At 43.4% G+C, this 17,481-nt stretch overlaps 1 protein-coding gene across 1 annotated transcript; it reads left to right on the top strand.

The window, feature by feature from the left end:
- The first annotated feature begins 9,960 nt into the window (after positions 1-9,960).
- Positions 9,961-14,889, top strand: TEFM (transcription elongation factor, mitochondrial). The gene is made up of 4 exons (XM_032615004.1): positions 9,961-10,037; positions 11,275-11,738; positions 13,066-13,215; positions 14,043-14,889. The coding sequence occupies exons 1-4, from the start codon at positions 10,007-10,009 to the stop codon at positions 14,478-14,480; spliced, it is 1,083 nt and encodes a 360-aa protein (XP_032470895.1). The 5' UTR covers positions 9,961-10,006; the 3' UTR covers positions 14,481-14,889.
- The last annotated feature ends 2,592 nt before the right edge of the window (positions 14,890-17,481 follow it).

The raw sequence follows: 17,481 nt of genomic DNA, 5'->3' as shown, positions 1-17,481 counted from the left end.
TTTCTTTCTTTCCTTCTTTCTTTGTTTGGGGAGAGGGGAGAGGGAGAGGGATAATGCTAATTAACAAATATTGAGTCTTTTTACAGAGACTTTCACACCATTTGATCACACATGAGTTCCATGACAGCCCTCTGACAGCAGCCTGTTATCCTCATGGAGGATGAGAGGTTAAGGTACCCTAATCATAGCCAAGCAAAGGTGGGAACAGGGGCTTACATCCAGGTCTTCTATTGTGGTGTCTGGCAAACCCCACAGGACAAGGCTGCTCTCCCTTTAGTCCTCTTCCCATATGTGGATTTTTTTTTCACTTTTAAAAATATTGTGGCAAAATCTCTATAACATAAAATTGGCCATTTAGGGACTTCCCTGGGAGCTCAGTGGTTAAGAATCCACCTGCCAATACAGGGGTCATGGGTTCAAGCCCTGGTCTGGGAAGATCCCACATGCTGCGGAGCAGCTAAGCCCGTGCGCCACAACTACTGAGCCTGCATTCTAGAGCCCTCGAGCCACAACTACTGAAGCCCACGTGCCTAGAGCCCGTGCTCCGCAACAAGAGAAGCCACCACAACAAGAAGCCTGCGCACAGCAACGAAGACCCAACGCAGCCAATAAATAAATAAATAAATTTTAAATAAATAAAATTGGCCATTCTAACCATTTTAAAGTGTACAATTCAGTGGCATTCATTACATTCACAATGCTGTGCAACCATCACCACTATTTATTTCCAAACCTTTTTCATTGCCACAAAGAGAGACTCTGTAGCCCCCTCGTGGGGACTGGACATGATCAAAGTCTAGCTCAGCTCTGCTGTATTCGGGAACCAGGAGCTGCTTCTAAGGGAAGAACTCTGTGCCAAAGGATGTCTTGACTCAGCGGACACCGAGTACTGGGATCGGGCAGAGGCAGCCTCCCTCGAGGGCTCAGTCCATACAGCAGCTGCTGAGTGAGGGGGCAGTCGGGCCCTGGGACAGAGTGTCCTCTCTAAATAAAGCTCCCAGGATCCCTCAGAGCACAAACATCAGCCCTGCTCCCGGGGTCACTGTCTCTGTCGAGCTGAGCCCAGCCACAGCAGGACTCGAAGAAAACCTTCAACCACATTCCCAGCTCTGGACTGGGCTCAAGATCCCCACAGATTAGACCACAACCCCTTGGAAATTTTAAATAATTGTTTATTAGTTACAGAATTTTAAAAACTATAATTATAGGAAATTTGGAAAATACAATAAAGAAGAAAGAAAACGCCACCCACTGTTATGGGTACCATTTATTCAGGGATTGCTGTATGTCAGGCCCCTTATGGGCATTATTCCATTTGCTCTTCAATAAAACCCTGAGGTGTAGATTATTTTTATGCCCATTTTATAGATGAGGCAACTGAGGCCCCGAGAGAGAATCTAAGTGAATTTGTCCACAGTTACACAACTGAGATGATACATACTGGATGACAGAGTACTGGAGCTGGGATTCAAATCCAAGTTCATCTTGAACCCTTTTCAACAAAATATTATGTTGAAATGTATAAAGTTGACTTACAAAAGTAGTAATGTCATGCAGTTCAACCTAGTGGTATTTTTTTAATGGTCCTACCACTAATATTGATTAATATTTCATAAATTTCCTTCTGGTCTTTTATACATCTTTTGATCATTGGGACCATATTTTTCATACAATTTTATATCCTTTTAAAAATTTCTTTACATTATATCTCTTTTTTTTTTTTTTGCCGTACGCGGGCCTCTCACTGTTGTGCCCTCTCCCGTCGCGGAGCACAGGCTCCGGACGCGCAGGCTCAGCGGCCATGGCTCACGGGCCCAGCCGCTCCGCGGCATGTGGGATCTTCCCTGACCGGGGCACGAACCCGCGTCCCCTGCATCGGCAGGCGGACTCTCAACCACTGTGCCACCAGGGAAGCCCCTACATTATATCTCTTATCATATTACTATAGATGCTTCATGACATCATTTTTTTAACATCTTTATTGGAGTATAATTGCTTTACAATGTTGTGTTAGTTTCTGCTATGTAGCAAAGTGAATCAGCTATATGTATGCCTATATCCTCATATCCCCTCCCTCTTGCATCTCCCTCCCACCCTCCCTATCCCACCCCTCTGGGTGGTCACAAGCACAGAGCTGATCTCCCTGTGCTGCGTAGCTGTTTCCCACTAGCTATCTATTTTACATTTGGTAGTGTATATATGTCAGTGCTACTCTCTCACTTCATCCCAGCTTACCCTTCCCCTTCCCCGTGTCCTCATTTTAATAGCTATGTAATCGTCCATGGGGTATATATATTTCTTTGTTGTTGGATACATAGATGGTGACTGATTTTTCGCTGTTATACATAACACCGTAGTGAGTAACTTTGTGCCCAAAGCCTTTTCCCTCTTTAACACTGTATTTTCCCTCTTTAACACTGTATTTTCCCTCTTTAACCCTGTATTTTCAAGCACCACAATCTACTGTAGTTGGTCTCCCTCACTCATCTAAGCTTTGTGAAGACAGGGCCAGGTCAGTGTGCCCTCCGTTTTATCCCTGGCAACTGTCTGCAACAACATAGGGATTCGATAAATATTTGTGAAATAAATGAAGAAATGAGTGGGGGTAAAAAATAATAAACAATAAAGTGAGAGGACTTGAGGTCACAAAAGTGTTTTCCTTTCTTTAAAAAAAATTTTTTTTTAATTTTTAGTGGAGTATAGCTGATTTACAATGTTATGTTAGTTTCAGTTGTACAGCAAAGTGAATCAGTTATATGTATACATATATCCACTCATTTTTTAGATTCTTTTCTCATATAGGCCATTACAAAGTATTGAGTTCCCTGTGCTATACAGTAGGTTCTTATTAGTTACCTATTTTATATATGTAGTGTGTACGTCAATCCCAATCTCCAGTTTATCCCTCCCCGCCCTTATCCCCTGGTAACCATAAGTCTGTCTTCTACATCTGTGACTCTACTTCTGTTTTGTAAAGAAGTTCATTTATATGATTTTTTTAGATTCCACATATAAGCGATATCATATGATATTTGTCTTTCAGTGTCTATGTCTTACTTCACTCAGTATGACAATCTCTAAGCCCATCCATGTTCCTGCAAATGGCATTATTTCATTCTTTTTACGTCTGAGTAATATTCCACTGTATATATGTACCACATCTTCTTTATCCATTCCTCTGTTGATGGACATTTAGGTTGCTCTTTTTTTTTTTAAAGGGTGTTTGCAGATGTAACTATTATTTTATTTATTTATTTTTGCTGTGTTGGGTCTTCGTTTCTGTGTGAGGGCTTTCTCTAGTTGTGGCAAGCGGGGGCCACTCTTCATCGCGGTGCACGGGCCACTCACTATTGTGGCCTCTCTTGTTGCGGAGCACAGGCTCCAGACGCGCGGGCTCAGTAGTTGTGGCTCACGGGCCTAGTTGCCCCATGGCATGTGGGATCCTCCCAGACTAGGGCTCGAACCCGTGTCCCCTGCATTAGCAGGCAGATTCTCAACCACTGCGCCACCAGGGAAGCCCTAGGTTGCTCTTTTGACATTCTTTTTTTTTTTTTTTTTTATGCGTTACGCGGGCCTCTCACTGTTGCGGCCTCTCCCGTTGCGGAGCACAGGCTCCGGACGCGCAGGCTCAGCGGCCATGGCTCACGGGCCCAGCCGCTCCGCGGCATGCGGGATCCTCCCAGACCGGGGCACGAACCCGTGTCCCCTGCATCGGCAGGCGGACTCTCAACCACTGCGCCACCAGGGAAGCCCCCTAGGTTGCTCTTTTTAACAAAATTTTTAAAAATTGAAGTACAGTTGGTTTACAATATTGTGTTAGTTTCAGGTGTACAGCACAGCAATTCATTTATACATATATGTAAGTAAATATATATATGTTCTTTTTCAGATTCTTTTCCCTTATAGGTTATTACAAAATATTGAATATAGTTCCCGTGCTATGCAGTAGGTCCTTGTTGGAAGTGTTTTCCTTTCTGAAGGAAAGAAATAACAGGCAGGCATGTGTAACAGGGGAAGCTCAAATAGTCATGCAGAAGAATCTGACGGAATTCACCTATTTGTCTATTTATTTATTTAAAAGTTTTATTATTTTTTTATTTTTGGCCCCTTTGGGTCTTTGTTGCTGCATGCGGGCTTTCTCTAGTTGCGTCAAGCGGGGGCTACTCTTCGTTGAGGTGCGCAGGCTTCTCATTGAGGTGGCTTCTCTTGTTGTGGAGCACAGGCTCTAGGTGTGCAGGCTTCAGTAGTTGCAGCATGTGGGCTCGGTAGTTGTGGCTCACAGGCTCTAGAGCACAGGCTCGGTAGTTGTGGTGCACGGGCTTGGCTGCTCCGCGGCACGTGGGATCTTCCCAGACCAGGGATCAAACCCGTGTCTCCTGCATTGGCAGGCAGGTTCTTAACCACTGTGACACTAGGGAAGTCCCCCACTGGTGTCTTTTAGTGAGTAGATGTTCTTAACTTAAATGAGATCCAATTTATTCATTTTTTTTCCTTTACGGTTAATGCTTTTCATTTCTTATTTTAGAAATATTTACCTATGTCAAGATCATGAAGTTATGGAGCATGAATTTTTAATACTTTTCCTAAAGAAAATTAACCTTTGGAATATATTATATGTGATCATTCATTAATTTTTTTAACAATCACTTAATGAATCCCCACGTGTGCCAGGCAATGTGCTGGGTATTATAAGGGATATAATTATGGCTTGAATCCCTCTTGCACTCTAGACGGATCTAAAGCGGCTCGGAGAGGTGATGTCACTTGCCCCAGTTCACACCGCTGCTTTGCTGGGTTAAAACACGGGACTGACTGATTCCAGAGTCTGAGCATATCATGGGCTCCTCTGTCTCCAGAACTGTTGAGCCACCAGGAATGGATTTTTGATATATTCTAGTTGGTAGTTTCCACGTCACCTTGGGAAAATGTAGAGTCAAACAAGGAGACAAAAACACCCGGTCAAAAGCCAACCCCCCCCCAAAAAAAGCTTACGGTTCACGTTTGCCTGTACTATGAGGGAGATACGAGTCACGTGCTTGAGAGAAGAGAGAGGATGCTTTTGGCTCAGGATAATGGAAGACTTCTCAGTGTACCCTTGTTGGCCCTGAAAAGGTGAGCAGAATTCAGATCATTTTAGGGAAAAAGCATCCTAGGGAAAGGGACCAGCAGGCACAAAGGCGCAGAGGAGAGATGCCCAGAACATCTCCTGAGTGGGTATCTTAATCAGGAAGTGATCAGCTCCAAGTAACAGAATACTGATCGAAAGTGCCTTAAACAAGGTCAGTTATTCCCTCACTGAACTATAAGTCTGCAGGTAGGTGGTTTCCAGGGTTTGTCCCACAGCTAAACAATGTTATCAAGGCCTGTTCTTCTAGCCCTCGTCAGCATTGCCTGTCCACGAAGAGATGGCTGCCCCTCTGATTTCACCCTCCCACCACCAGAGCCACAAGAAGAAAAGGGAGGTGGCCGCTTCCCCTCCCACACCCCCTCCCACTCTTTATCAGGGTATAAAATCTTTCCCACTTAGATCCCAAACAGAATCACACCTACTTTTTTTTTTCTTTTTCTTTTTCTTTTTGGCAGTGCTCGGCTTGCAGGATCTTAGTTTCCCGAGCAGGGATTGAACCCGTTCCCCCTGCAGTGGAAGTGCGGAGTCCTAACCACCAGACCGCCAGGGAATTCCCACACACCACTCTTTTTTTTTTTTTGCGGTACGCGGGCCTCTCACTGTTGTGGCCTCTCCCGTTGCGGAGGACAGGCTCCGGACGCGCAGGCTCAGCGGCCATGGCTCACGGGCCCAGCCGCTCCGTGGCATGTGGGATCTTCCCGGACTGGGGCACGAACCCGTGTCCCCTGCATCGGCAGGCGGACTCTCAACCACTGCGCCACCAGGGAAGCCCTCCCACACACCCACTCTTATCTTAATCTTTAGTAAAGGGAAATAGGATTCCCATAACTGGTTCACCTTCCCGGACATGGACACCGGCAGGGATCTTTTAGGAAGGAGGAGAGGCAGCATGTGGGCGCCTGGCGGCGAGCAGACAGGAAGAACTGGAAGAGGAGGGTGAGGCGGGAGTTGGAAGTTTGGTCGGCACTGGGGCCAGGACAGGGAGGGTATATGTAAGGACAGGCACGGGGTGAGGCGGACAGGAAGCTGAGAAATCAGGTGGTGCGGGGTTATTGTAGGAGCCCGATGGAGACAATGAGGCTCCGATTCAAGTTGCCACAGGGAGAGGTAAAAAGACGTTTTGCAGGTAAGGCTGATAGAATTTCATGTGTTTTAAACTGAAGATGCCACACAGTAGTGAGTCATGAAATGAATATCAATTTAGTGGTTCCAATTAACCCACTTTTTTTTTTTTAAATCTTGTCCCTCCTCAAAATTCGACATGTCTTTTGTCTCTTTTTTAACTTGACTTTGTCCTGTTTCCTTTTAAATCTCTCTGAACATTGCTTCCCCATCTTTTGGGGAATCCTCTAGTCGCACCCAATGCTAGTGCTCCCAGGGTTCTCTCCTGGACTCCCTGTGCTTTCCTCACACCGTCCCTCTCCCTGGCTCAGCCAGGCATTCTCCCGGGACAAAGTGCCACTTCTTTATGGCAAAGCCTAGTCCTCTCCCTTACCTATCTAACCATCTACTAGACATCTCCACCCAATGTCCTGTGGGTTAAAGACAGATCAGTGTTAAAAAAAAAACCAAAACAGATCAGTGTTTTTTAAAAATTGAAATACACACACACAAACTGAAATACAGTAGAAAATGTCAAGGTGCATCCTATGTAAAAACACAAATATTTTCTTTCTCGCTCTCATTTTTAAAATGTATTTATTTGTGTTGTTTTGTTTTGGCTGTGTTGGGTCTTCGTTGCTGCGCGTGGGCTTTCTCTAGTTGCGGCGAGCGGGGGCTACTCTTCCTTGCAGTGCACAGACTTCTCATTGTGGTGGCTTCTTCTGTTGCAGAGCACGGGCTCTAGGCACGCGGGCTTCAGTAGTTGCAGCACGTGGGCTCCAGAGTTGTGGCTCGTGGACTCTAGAGCGCAGGCTCAGTAGTTATGGCGCGTGGGCTTAGTTGCTCTGCGGCATGCGGGATCTTCCTGGGCCAGGGCTTGCACCCGTGTCCCATTGGCAGGCAGATTCTTAACCACTGCACCACCAGGGAAGTCCCTCTCTCTTTTTTTAAATTGACGTATAGCTGGTTTACCATGCTGTGTTAGTTTCAGGCGTACAGCAAAGTGATTCAGTTAAAAAAAAAAAAATATATATATATATATATGTTCTTCTTCAGATTCTTTTCCATTATAGGTTATTACAAAATACTTAGTATAGTTCCCTGTGCTATACAGTAGGTCCTTGTTGGTACAAGTATTTTTAAATAAAGCTTTTGTTTCACACGTACATCATCAATGTGTCCTGGGTCACGTTCAAAAAAGTTTTGAAAACACAGGAACTAGACAACGGGCTAGACACAGGCATGGGAAGGGCCAGGGCCATCCGTATCTGGGCAACAAAAACAGGGAAGTGAGGGGCTGGTTTCTGGGGAAGATGATGACTTTCATTTTGAACCCACTGATTCTGATTTACAGTAAATCATGCATAGTGGTTGCCTCTTACTACTTCCAGGCTCTTGTCAAAGTCATTCTGAATGAATGCTCTGAGGAATGAGGGAGTTTCCCCTCAAGGTCATTAATAATCAGCTCCAAAGAAGAAATGAAAGTTTAATAGGGGAAGGAATATTTACTGAACACTTATTTTATGCCAGGCTCTCTGCATCCAGTCTCTAACGAGAAATCCTCTCAGCAGGATTTCCTGGCGGTGTGAAGCAGGTACCATTACCTCCATTTCACAAATGAGGAAGCTGAGGTTCAGAGGGGATGAGAAACTGTCTAAGGTTGTGCAGATAGCAAGTCATTTGTTGTATCTTGCCAGTGAACCACAGCATCTCAGAAAGCATCAATCACCAGCGTTCCGTATGGCCTCGTGTATTGGTTTTCTAGAGCTGCTGTAATAAATCACCACAAACTGGGTGGCTTAAAACAACAAAAATGTATTCTCTCACAGTTCTGGAGCCCAGAAGTCTGAAATCAAGATGCAAGCAGGGTTGGTTCCTCCTGCAGGCAAATCTGTACCAGGCCTGTCTCCCAGCTTATGGTGTGTGTGACCTGCTGATGATCCTTGGCCTTGGCCTGTAGATGCATCATTCTAAGCTCCGCCCCCATTTTCACCTGCATTCACAGGGTCCTCTTCTTATAAGGACACCAGTCATATCAGATTAGCTGCCCCCCACCCCCTGTAGTGTGACGGCATTTTAATCTTAACTGATTGTTTGCAATGACCCTCTTTCCAAATAAGGCCACAATCTTTTTTGAGGGATACATTTCAACTCATTAACACCTCATTAAGTGGAATAAGCCTTGGAGTTAAAAGGAAATTATTTCCCATTGATTTGGAGAATTTTGCACAAAAAGTTGGCTTTATTTTGTGTTGGATTCCTAAGTTCTGCAGAAATTGGCAAGAATCCTAGAATTCTCATGAGTACTTATAACTGGCCACATCTCCACCACCTCCTGGACAGTAGCTACACAGACACTGCTGCCTCATAAAAACACAAACACACCATCTTTCCCTCCCAAAGCCACCGCTCTCCTGACTTCCCTGTTTTTCACAAAATTAGCTAAAGTCGTCCCATCTTTCCTGAAAGAACCCAGAGTTAGCAACAGAGACATCAATGGTTTAATGGATAAGGGATCTTACACATCTGAAGCAAAAGGGTTCTGGAGCAGCCCCACATGGTGGAGGGCAGGACATGGTAGCAGTCTTCATTGGGTGCGGGGGGAGAGGTTACCAGTTATAGAGGGAAATGACGTCAGGTGGGTACATTGGTTACCAGGGAAACCAGCAGAGGAGCACAGCCCCTCACTGCCCCTTTGATAAACTATCCCAGTGGAGATGTTTTGGGCTATAGATTAGAAAAATCACTAGCTGGGGCCGGAGGCAAGTACAAAGGCATTTATTGATTAGGCTCCATGATTAGGAGCGAAGGTCAGCCACCTGAGTAGGGTGTAGGAGAAGCAGGGACTGTTCCAGCAGGGTATGTACAGAGAGCAAGAGAACAGCCATCCTGAGTGGCCTGATCACACAACCTCCCAGGTTCAATTCCTTATGGTTGCCTGTCCCTTGAGAAGATACACTAGCTTCCAAATACACTTCGCTACTAGGCTCTTTACCTCCAATCCAGCCTCACACTTCGACATATGCCCAAATTTTTAAAAACACACCTCAAATCTGACTCTACAAAAGCCCCGGTGGTTTCGAGTTACCTTGTGGAACTATTCAGCTGCTCCATTCTGCATTCGAGGCCCAGCCAAATTTGGAGCCAGCCTCGGCTCCCTCCATCTCTTCCAAACAGGATACTTTCGAGGCCCAGTGTCAAAGTCACCTCTTCCTACCTCTCCCTTCCTTGAAGGCTGTCTTCACACAGTTCCCCCCTTGAGCTCCTGAAACACCACCTCGCCCCTGTCCCAGTTATTCCATTTTGCCTGGTGATTTGGTTATGTATGTTCCTGCCCACGCTCCCCCATCAGACTCTAGGCGGGGCCCCAATAGGAGCTCATCAATCTGTATGCCTAGATAATAAACCCAGAGAGTCTCTCCAAAGGAGGGATCTTGCCAACTACAGGCTAAAACCCGCCCAGGCGTTCTCTTCCCAGACATTCTGCTCACCGGCAGTCACGGGCCGGAGAGGGCGAGGCCGTTTCCCGGATGCAGTGGAAGGAGCCTGCGGCGCACCCGGGGGCTCCGGATCCCGGCACAATTCCGGCCGGCGTCTGCCCAGAGGCGCAGCGGAGCGGCTGCCAACAGCCCAGCGGGAACAACCTCGGGCCGGCCGGCACGCTGCTTCCGCTGGAACCTTTCTACTGAAAGGCCGGGCACTTTTGGGCGAAGCACGCAGGAACCGGAAGTTAGTGGAGGAAGACGGGCGCGGGACCCTACTGCTTTAACGTGGAAGATGAACGTCCCTAGTCTCCTCTTGGCGGGAGGTAGGGTGCCTGCAATACTGGGTGAATCTCCCGTCTGACATTAGCCCCTGGTCCTGGAGTATTTCCCCCTTGGGTCCCGTGTCCAGGTCTCCCTCTTGGAGTCCCCGCTGAGTTGACGGGGTGGTTCTGGTCGCCGAGCCTAGGAGCGATTGTGCTTTCTTCCCTGGGTTAGGGGTCCACGAGCGACTCCTCGGACTGCGCCGAGGGCGGAGGGTTCAGAGCCCAACGGCTGCTTGCTTGCTTCCGGATGCGTTATTGTTCTGTGGTCGCAATGTCAGTTTCCATTGGTTTTACAAAGTTGCACCTTATATGGTTTTTCTTCTTTGTAGAAATATAGTCATGGTAGAAATCTTGAAAAGTGTACAAAAGAAAATAAAAACCGTCCTTAAACCTACCACTCAGCTAAAACATTTATTATAAACGTATAAAATTCGGTTTTTCTCTTTATTTTTGGCTGTGCCATGTGGCTTGCGGGATCTTAGTTCCCCCACCAGGGATTGAACCCTGGCCCTGGCAGTGAAAGCACCAAGTCCTAAACCACTGGACCGCCAGAGAATTTCCTAAAATTTAGTTTTATTTGGTTCCACTGGATGAGAAAGAAACTATTGAAGATAAATATTGTTAAAAAGATCTATTAATTGGAAAAATATTTCTCTAAGGTTAAAAATTTCAAAAACGTTAAGCAGTTGAAATCATTTTTTAAATACATGCTTCTTGGACATAAAATAAGATTTCTAGGTAGTAAAACCGAGGCGTTATCCATAAAAACCAGAAGATATCTCTTATGGATATGATCCACTAGTTCTTTCTTTCTATTTGGCTGCGTTGGGTCTTCGTTGCTGCGCACGGGCTTTCTCTAGTTGTGGTGAGCGGGGGGCATTCTTTGTTGTGGTGGGCGGGCTTCTCATTGCGGTGGCTTCTCTTGTTCTGGAGCACGGGCTCTAGGCACGCAGGCTTCAGTAGTTGTGGCTCGCGGGCTGTAGAGTGCAGGCTCAGTAGCTGTGGCGCACGGGCTTAGTTGCTCCGCGGCATGTGGGATCTTCCCGGACCAGGGCTCGAACCCGTGTTCCCTGTATTGGCAGGCGGATTCTTAACCACTGCGCCACCAAGGAAACCCCACTAGTTGTTAAATTATAGGAAAGTCAATGTCACTTTGCAAAGGCTCTGGTTAGGCCACAACTAACGCTAAAAGGAACTAAGACGTCTCAACTTACATTTTGCTAAAATTTCCTTTCAGGGAGGTGGAGATGTTTTCCAGTTCCATTAGGGTTCTCCTTATTCCAGGGCCTACATAATTCCTGCTGTCGGAAAGAATCCAATGCACCAAAGAAAATTATTCCCCATGTTGATTTTTCTGATGAAAACGCAAAGGAGTCTGGAAAGGCACTTGACAAGCTCTTCTCTTCAGAACAGCAGGCTTCCATCTTGCATGTGTTGAATACAGCGTCTAATAAAGAACTTGAAGCTTTCACATTGCTTCGTGGAAAAAAGTCCCTCAGTATTGTAGAGCACAGAGAAAAGTTTGGGCCATTTCAGAATTTGGAGAGTTTAATGAATGTGCCCTTGTTCCAGTATAAAACCACCATTCAAGTTTGTAACTCCATTCTTAATCCAGAGACTGGAGGGAAAAAAAGGAAGTTACAGGAAAATCGGCTCTTGAGAAAGCTCATCAAACCAGAAATAGGAAGAGAGAGACTTAAGGTATACTCTTTTTTTCTTAATGCGTCTTATACTGCCTAAATATTTGAGAACCAAAGCACTATTCTGGGCACCAAGACGGAGTCCTTCAGGCAGATTATAGTTTAGTTGGTGGGCCCAGAGATACACATATATAATAGATAATCTATTATATGGTTATTCTCAAAGAATGAGATGTACAGGTAGTAAATTGGCAATTTAGAGAGAACTGTGGGTTGGGGAATCTTTACTAGAAGAACTCAGCCTGGATCATGGAGAGCTAACTAGGCTAGCAGGAAGAGGAAGGCATTCTAGGAAGAAAGGACAGTGGATGTAGAGAAGTAGTTCTGGGCAAGACTTACTTAGGAGGAATGTTGAGAAGATATATGGCTGTTTTCCTAGGCTCCTCCTTCATCTCACATATTAATTCTACTCCTATTACTTCTGATCTGTTTCTTTTGCTTCTTCACTGTGACCTAGATTCTTAGTACTTTGTCGTGCAACAGGTACCTAACACAAATCCCCACCTCTAGTCTAGACGCCTCCCGTCCATCTTCCACACAGCTGTCCATGTTCTTTCTGAAATGTATATCTCGTGTTACACCTGAATGTTGTATGCTTTGGTGGCTCCCTGTAGCTCGCAGGATAAAGGAAGTTACTTTTTGCAGAAATTTGCCTACCCCTCTGCCCTTTTCCCACTTGCACTCTTTATTCCACTGCCTGAGTGAGAGGTGTCAGCCTGTATTTGCAGACATCTGGGTGAAATAACTCCCCGTTTACCATTTTACTCATTCTCCTAGTCCTCCAATAAGTCTTCCTGACCATTCCTCCTCTCTACAGTGTAACTTATATGGTAGCATTTCTTATAATATATGGTTATGTCCCTTGTTTCCCAGTATCTAGCACATTCCCCAGCAACATCTGAATATTTGAATGCCTACTTTGAGCTAGTTGCTGAGAACAAGTAAAAGTTCTGTTCAACAAGTAAAAGACTGCTACTGGTTACCTTTTTTTTTTTTTTTTTTTTGCGGTACGCAGGCCTCTCACTGTCGTGGCCTCTCCCACTGCGGAGCACAGGCTCCGGACGCGCAGGCTCAGCGGCCATGGCTCACGGGCCCAGCCGCTCCGCGGCATGTGGGATCTTCCCAAACCGGGGCACGAACCCGTGTCCCCTGCATCGGCAGGCGGACTCTCAACCACTGCGCCACCAGGGAAGCCCTGGTTACCTTTTAATAATACTCTTTAACAATTCTTAGTTCATAAACTGTAAATATATTTTGAGTTTGTATCTTAAATTTTACATCTGTTAAAATGTTTACACTTGTAATTAAACCAGCCTTTTTTGTTTTAGGCAATTAATAGTATTGTATCCATTGTTTCTGGTACTCGAAGAATTGCCTGGGCTCACCTTGATCGTAAACTGGCAGTGCTGGACTGGCAGCAAACTGAATACTGCCGACTGATGAAAGGAACATACCTATCGTCGGTCTATTTAGAAGAGGTAAGGCAGTTACACCTCCAAATCCCTACCTGCTAGAGCTCCTTGTGTAGTCTTTTAGTCCTAAAAGGAATGAAATAAGATAGTAAGGATGGATTTTCTTTTGGTACTTATTATTCACCCATTCCTGTGTTTTCCATCACTTATGATTTTTTAAAAATTGCATCATTTATTTTAAGAAATGCCTTATGAATCAAAGGCAGATCCTGAGAAAATCAGTGGTAAAGTATATTACTCTAAATGTTAAGAAACTTCATTACCATATTCATAAAGCTTATTCTTTTTTTTTATTTTTATAAAGCTTATTCTTCAAACACTATTACTTATTGTCTCATTTAGTCTTCAAAACCTGGTGAGATGGGCAGTAAGTAATGATCATCCTGATTATATCTATGAAAACTGGTTCAATCAAGTATATGATGTGATTAGTCAGTTGCAGAGGTGATTGATTCTAGGCTAGTTATTCCAACCCTATACTCTACCCTAGAATTTTTTAAAAGCTAAATAAGACAGTCGTGTCTAATCTTAAAGCCAGTATAGTTTTTAGGAATTATGAAGCCCATTGTACAGATGAAGAAACTAGTAATTAGGAGGATTAACTGACTTGTCTTAGCTCAGCTTGTTCCTACTAGAAAGAACTTGGCTGTCCTGACCCCTTCATAAAATGCTTTTTCAATTACTTCAAAATTGTCAATAGCAATATTATGTAAGTTATATATTTAAAAAGTAGAAGTGGGACAGAGAGGGGGCCCAAACAATAAAACTTAATGAATTATTTCTGTTCACTTATTTTATCTTCCCTCCTTCCCCCCACCCCACAAAAAAAAAAGATTTCTTCAGTTATTTCAAAGATGCCTAAAGCCGACTTCTATGTCCTGGAGAAAACAGGACCTTCATTTCAGAACTCATCTCTGTTTCCTATACTATTACATTTTCATATCATGGAAGCCATGCTGTATGCCTTGCTGAATACAACTTTTACCCAGGATGGCCATCATCAGGTGCTGAGCATGAATCGAAATGCAGTGGGGAGGCACTTTGAACTGATGATCGGTGACACACGGACTAGTGGAAAAGAGGTAGTGAAGCAGCTCCTCTCAGAGTCTGTACTGAAAGAAGAGCCTCGGGTATTCTTCCCACTAGATAAGATAGTCCACTACAGACAGATGTTTTCATCTACTGAACAATACAGGGTAGAAGAGTTATATGATTCATTATTACAAGCTATTGCCTTTTATGAATTGGCAGTTTTTAATACTGAATCTTAAAATTCTGAGGTTAGTATGTTACATGTTCTTAATGTCATATTAATTTATATTTATTAGGTCTGAAGTTTTAAAACCAACTGTTTTGAACATCCTTGTTAATGGAGAAGAAAACATAAGTTTGAGTGTACTTAGATGTTTCAAGTCAGACTTTTGGCTACTGAGTGGTTTACACAATAATAAACCAAGGCTAAATCAATAAATATGAGATTCTGTGCCTTTTGGGTTTAAGCATTAAAAAATAAGATGTTCCCTAAACATCCAAAACAAGAAAAAAAGTTATCTTCCTTGAAAGGCAAATGCCATCTCTACTAAAGGATTTGCATTATTTTCATACTGTTAAAATAGGGAATAATGATTTTTCTGGATGGTGCTCATCATGGGAATAAAGCTATATATAACTGATAACACAGCTTGTAGAATCCTCTTCTTACTCTGAAAGTACAAATGTGGTTTGATGCACTGCCTCCAGAAGGGAGTTTTCATCAGCTCAATCTATTAAGCCCAAAACAAATAAGCTTTTTTTTTTTTTTTTTTTGCTGCACCATGCAGCATGCAGGATCTTAGTTCCCCAACCAGGGATTGAACCTGTACCCCCTACAGTGGAAGCGTGGAGTCTTAACCACTGGAATGCCAGGGAAGCCCAATAGGCTCATTTTTAAACTTCGAAAAATTTTTTTTTTTTTTGGTCTGCATTGAGTATTCGTTACTGTGCGTGGGCCTTTCTCTAGTTGCAGCGAGCAGGGGCTACTCTTCGTTGTGGTGCGTGGGCTTCTCATTGCGGTGGCTTCTCTTGTTGCAGAGCACGGGCTCTAGGTGTGCGGCCTTCAGTAGTTGTAGCACACGGGCTCAGTTGTTGTGGCTCGTGGGCTCTAGAGAGCAGGTTCTGTAGCTGTGGCGTACAGGCTTAGCTGCTCTGTGGCATGTGGGATCTTCCCGGACCAGGGCTCGAACCCGTGTCCCCTGCATTGGCAGGCGGATTCTTAACCACTGCACCACCAGGGAAGCCCTAAACTTTGAAATATTTTACTTAACAGACCGTCTTTTGAGAAAAGTAGCACTTTTTTCCCCACATCTCTCCATTTCCATTAGATTTGCCTTAGTTCAGGCCCTCATTGTATCTCACCTATACTGAACCCAAGTCTCTCTGATGTCAAAGCATTAAGTCTTTTCTTCCCTTTAATCTAAAAGTGAAGTATACTTGTTGGGAAAAAAAAAATTCAAATAATCAGAAATCTATAAAATACATGGAAGTCCTCCCTTCCAGCACCTCCAACTCCCTAGGCAGTCTGATGTACACTCTAGACTGTGGCCGTGCACATGTAAATCTCTACATATGTGACTGTATACGTGAGCATCTCCACCTTGTAACTGTTGTAAGATACCTCCAAGTACACATCTGAAATCATTCTCTTTCCTCCAGACCACGTCATTTGCCATTGTTTTATACTTTAGTAAACAGTTTCACCAACCATTCAATTGTTCATGCCAGATGTGTGGCATTCTACTTCTCAACGTTTCTAGAAATAGCTGTAGTGAAATGTGTCCAAATTAGACATTTATAGGATAAGATGCTAAGTACTGAAGAGTCATCAAAATTTGGTTACTTTTATCACAAAAGTAAATCTTAAGTCTTACAGGAACCTTTAAGAATTGAGAAAATATTTCCCAAAATTATGCTTAACCTTAAAAAAAAAAGATATTAAATGTGTCCCTATTAGGGAGGAAAATACCCCCATTATTTCTTGGGTTTTGATCATTTAAATACAATTCTATGGAGTTATTTTACTTTGGTTCCTCAATTGATGAGGATTATCCGAATTTTCTAATAATTAAAGACCAAATTAACTGGTAAATGCTCTACAGGTAGTGGACTTTTGCATTCAGTAGAAAATAATAAATCCATATACTTAAAAAAATGCCTTAGATGTTATTCTCTTTTGTACAGGGACAAAACCTATAAGATATAGACTATATCCAAGCCTATACAATATCCGTATTTACCCAGATGATTACATCTGAAACTCTCCAAACATTGCAGTCTTTTAGCTTTAGCCTTTAATTAAATCAGTGTACTATCAATACAAGAAAAGGTAGGTTGAACAAATAAGAGGTAAAAACATTTTGTACACAGGTATACATCTATTTTTCAACTGTACAAAATTAGGATCCTTATCTTTTGAAGTGAAAATTAATTCACCAGATAATGTAACTGAATATTAAGCTAATATATAATATAAACACTTGAAATAGGAAACTATTTTCAGATACATCTGATTGCAAAAATGATTTTAAGTGAAATGTGGTATTTTAAAATCTTGTAATTAAAAATATATACTTTCTCCAAAAATATAACCTTAAGTCGAAATGGCTATCATGTAGAAATCCTAGGGTAGAATCCTTTGTTACAGTTTCAGTGAATAGCAGTTTGTCCAAAATATTTATATTATCATTAATATCTTTATGAAATAAAACACCAATGATATAAAAATACAAGAAAAATGTACAAATGATTTGAATTGTCAAAATATACAAGATATCACATTTGTATGGTTGCTAAAAAAGATTTACGAAAACTACAATTCATAATCTTGATTTCACCTTGTCAGCGTTCAGTGATTCACATGGTAAAATATACTGGATGAGTACGCTAAAAATAATTTTATCAGGAAGATCTTACTTTTTGAAATTTCTTTCCTAGGAAGTTTGTTTATGTATTATACATGCTATTTTGTATTTTGGATTGTATAAACTTATTTTATTTATTTATTTATTTAGGCTGTGTTGGGTCTTCATTTCTGTGCGAGGGCTTTCTCTAGTTGCGGTGAGCAGGGGCCACTCTTCATCGCGGTGCGCGGGCCTCTCACTGTCACGGCCTCTCTTGTTGCGGAACACAGGCTCCAGACGCGCAGGCTCAGTAGCTGTGGCTCACGGGCCCAGTTGCTCCGCGGCATGTGGGATCTTCCCAGACCAGGGCTTGAACCCGTGTCCCCTGCATTGGCAG

Source organism: Phocoena sinus, chromosome 20, assembly GCF_008692025.1.
Source record: "Phocoena sinus isolate mPhoSin1 chromosome 20, mPhoSin1.pri, whole genome shotgun sequence".
Classification (NCBI taxonomy): Eukaryota; Metazoa; Chordata; class Mammalia; order Artiodactyla; family Phocoenidae; genus Phocoena; species Phocoena sinus.
Note: the sequence above shows the minus strand (reverse complement) of the source record. Positions and strands in the feature narration are given on the sequence as shown.